Source organism: Mercurialis annua, linkage group LG1-X (assembly GCF_937616625.2).
Source record: "Mercurialis annua linkage group LG1-X, ddMerAnnu1.2, whole genome shotgun sequence".
In the NCBI taxonomy this organism is placed as follows: Eukaryota; Viridiplantae; Streptophyta; class Magnoliopsida; order Malpighiales; family Euphorbiaceae; genus Mercurialis; species Mercurialis annua.
In genome coordinates, this window is record NC_065570.1 from 51446406 (window position 1) to 51450381 (window position 3976).

General features: G+C 30.4%; 1 protein-coding gene across 1 annotated transcript; it reads right to left on the bottom strand.

Annotated features, from left to right (window-relative positions):
• Nucleotides 1–578: 578 nt before the first annotated feature.
• LOC126664949 (uncharacterized) lies at nt 579–2580 on the bottom strand. The gene is made up of 3 exons (XM_050357583.2): nt 2183–2580; nt 1420–1490; nt 579–881 (listed from the first exon to the last, which is right to left on the bottom strand). Exons 1-3 carry the CDS (start codon nt 2494–2496, stop codon nt 868–870), a joined length of 399 nt encoding a protein of 132 aa, XP_050213540.1. The 5' UTR covers nt 2497–2580; the 3' UTR covers nt 579–867.
• Nucleotides 2581–3976: the final 1396 nt, after the last annotated feature.

Consider the following 3976-nt stretch of genomic DNA (forward strand, 5'->3'; position numbering starts at 1 on the left):
CATTCAATGATACAAGAAGAAAAATAAAGGAAAATTTAATGTTGGAATGGATGATGACTGACTATGAAGTTGATATTGCAGTATTTATGCTTTAAAATAATAAGCATCAGGTTCTTATCTACATTCAATTTTTTTAATAGTTTTTGGTGATTTCGATGCTTAAAGAGATCCCTAAATTATTGCCGTCTTTTGAAGTGAGCTACTCATATAGAGCTTCCTTGAATATTCGCATTTCCATTTTACTTCCCCTTTTTTGCTTCATAATTCAAGCTTTAATAGCGGTCCATCAACTATAGAGTCAGGTTGGACGAGCGTCGTTATATGGTCCCGTCTTCTCACAAACACACGTAGGGTGCGTAGGAGGTGCGCATTGGTCGATTTTGAAACCAAATCATTATAATTTTTAATCCAACCGTAATTTAAATATATATAAGATGAATTATAACCGGATTGAAATAATATATAAGGTGATAAACTATCGCTTTATTCGGTTTGAACCGATCAGACCGAATAATAGAAAAATGGTAAATGAGGTGTTACGAATTAGAAACTGTGGTACAGAAACCAAGATCTAGAGATTGCAAAATTGGAAAATTTTAAATCATATTAAATGAAAAGAAAACAATAAGAAAAACCAAAATGAAAACTAAAAAACAAAAGAAAAAGGATTTCTATAAGCTAAATGCAAGAACATGGTTCATCATTGCATAAAGCCAGAATTTGCCTTCTCCCAAATGAAATCGGCCTTCGACCAGTAATCATCATCATCCTAATTAAAGCTCATTATTAGTGTTCAAATTAATTAAAAGCTGCAGCTGTTGTTGCAGGCATCAGAAAAAAGAAATTTGTCATATTGCGGCCGCCTTGTTACAGTGCACCACCTGATAAGGTCAAAAAAAATTAGACAGCTGAAAATGCAATTTATTCAATTTACAAAAGGTTTAATTATTAATATCTCATCTTTTTCACTTTTATTATTTATATTTCAAACTTTTAAAATTTTCAATTTTATCTCATTTCTCAATTTTCAATTTTAATTATATCAATTTTTTTAATTACTTTTTTTTTACTTTACTTAAAAATATTTAAATATGCCTTTCATATTCCATACATATTCGAGCTCTACCAACTGAGCTATATCCCCCCGAGCCAAGTGGAGCATGCACGAAGGAGTCAGATGCTCTCAACTTTTAGTATTTTTTTCAAATATTACAAATATAAAAAATATATTTCAGTCTCTTTCATAATAAAAACATTTTAATCTTAAAGATGGATACAACTGAAACTGAAAATTAAAAAATGAAAAAAATTGACAATTTTTTTTTAGATAATAAATAGTAAAAAAAAGTCAAATAGATAGATTATTTTAAATAATTAAGCTTAATACAGAGGTGGTTAATAATAATGGGAATTGCTTACCATAATCCTTTGGTGTCTTGCATTTGTAACATTCTATCCTGCTCGCATAATTATGTTCTCCACATCCATATCTGTCCACAAACAATGTTTATTCAGGTTCGATTCTCTTTTTCTCATTGTAATAAAGCAAGTAAAATAATTAATTTTATATGTCTCTATGTGCAGAAGTCGTCTCCAGAGAGTAGTGAAATTACAAATTTAAACTTAGCTCCCCGGCCAGAATAAAAATAATAAAAATATTGCAGGTCAAAATCTTGCATTTTGTGGTTTAAAGATTAAGTACTAATTAATGTTTTCTTTTCTGTTTGTAGGGTTTTCCAATCGCTGGCGTGTAACCTAGGAGACTAATATGTAGCATAAAAATTAAAATAAAAATAAAAAAAGGTACTACTATATTATAAATATAGAGTTTAGGAGGATTAGTATATTATAGACTAAGAATTTTCATTTCATTTGTAATTTTTTTTTTGTTTGGTACAAGGGAAAGAGGCAAAGCCTAAACAAAATGTTACTCATTTATTTCAGATCGATTTTTACTAAAGTACGGGGCCACCTGCTCATTTAAGATCAATTTCACTTAAGGGTAAGGTTGAATTACCAACCTGTTACAAATGAAATGTCCATAATCATTTTGTTAAAAATGTACAACTTGATAACCGTAATTTATTTTTAACCCGAGTTTTGGAGTTTAAGAAGTATTATTAGAAACTGAAATGAAATGACAAAAAAATAGAAATAAACAATGTGAGAAAAAATGACAGACCTGGTGCACATCCAGTCACCGGATTTCCAACCGGAAGGAAAATTGGGATCCGAAGCATACATGTTAGCACCATAGCCACCGCCACCGTAATCATTCTTGGAAGCACCACACCTATAGCAGCTCGACCTGCTAGCAAAGTTATGAGATCCACAGTTGATAGCAGTGCAATACCAATCTCCAGGTCTCTTATAAATAAACGTGGTGGGATCAGGGCCGCCGTATTTAGGATAACTGCAATGTTGACAGTTATCCCGTTTCTTGAAGTTGATGTGTTGGCATGCAGGGCACATCCAGTCTCCTCCGCTCCAGTTCATTCTCCTGAGAAGAAGCTAAAGAATTCAAATACACGGTGGTTACTTGTGAATTTAAGTAATACGCAGAGAAGAGATATTGAGAATGAATGTAGGTGCAAGGCTTTTTATACTTTTTTTGGCCATTGAAATATGTGGGACCATATTGATGCATGCAATTTTCTTATCATTATTTTTTTTAGATGAGGAATTATTTTCTGACTGTTTCAGAAATTAATTATTCCTGATGAAATATCAGGATATATGGAGTCTTGAAACTCAAAATTGGATAGTGCATACATTTTTATGTTCAACAACTCATATCCTATTACAGCCCTTTCTTTTTGTGATTCTTTTTCACATTATTGTCACCAAAAATACACTTTTTTATACCTTTTATTCCATTCCATTTTCATTTTTACCTTTTATGAGCATTTTTTTCTAAGAGTAATTATCTCATATTGTCATGTCATTTTTACAACACAACTCTCGTTTTTTTTTATTTAAACAATATCAATAAATATAAAAAATGACCACATATTCATAATTGTGAGAGGAGTGTTGTAATGATATTTCTCATGGATTCTTTTGAATAATTTCCCCTCCTTTAGGTAGTAGTTGTTAATTAGTTGCTTTTTTTATGTATAGTTAATACTATTCATTAACGTTTACTTTAAGGCGGAGTGAATTTATCTATTCATAGTTTTAGTCAATTTTTTTTAAGTAGATCATGATATTTAATTTCGTTTAGTTTGATTCATAATTTTAGTAATTTTTCAAGTATATCATGATTTTATATTTTATCAGTTTGATCTATCATTTTTTTTTCGATTTTTGTCAAAAATACTCACAATTCATTTTGAAGCTGACGTGACATAATATTGTACGATTCTGTCTATAAATTTAGCTTACTAATGTATAACATTGCACCATGCCAGGTTCAAACAATCCATGACCATATTTGACAAAAATTAAAAAAACGATGGACCAAACTGAGAAAATGTTAAAGATCATAATGTATTTGAGAAACATGTTAAATATAACAGAACAATCTCAACTTATTTTTGATAAAACATGCTAAATTGGATAAATAAATTTATTTTGCCTTGATTTAATTGGTTTGTCAACTATATAATGCATTTTTAATTAATGAGTTTAATCTCACTGGTATTGTCAACTTGAATTCTATGTCATGATTCATTCATGAGTTAAAGTAATATATGGGATTCAAATAGAGCAGACAACATTTTCTTGTCAATTCTCATATATAGTGCCAATGTATGCCTGTTTTAAATTGTTATTTGTGCATGGAAATGGAGATGATTCATGCATAAATACTGATCGGATTTGGATTTTACGTCTGCACCAAATTTGACTACTAAACATGTAGTAGATTTGGATGCGCCATGCCTTCGTGTTAAGAGCACATGCATTAATCCTAATACTATACTAATGCAGTTTTATTTGCATAAAACTAATGGTACGTGATGGAGTCTGCCTTCTG

What these genes read in the sequence shown, in the direction of transcription:
- LOC126664949 (XM_050357583.2), bottom strand. Translation starts at nt 2,496, where the DNA reads ATGAACTGGAGCGGAGGAGACTGGATGTGCCCTGCATGCCAACACATC. An exon ending in GGTGACTGGATGTGCACCAG is followed by an intron (nt 1,491 to 2,182) that starts GTCTGTCATTTT and finishes GTTTGTGGACAG; the next exon opens with ATATGGATGTGGAGAACATA.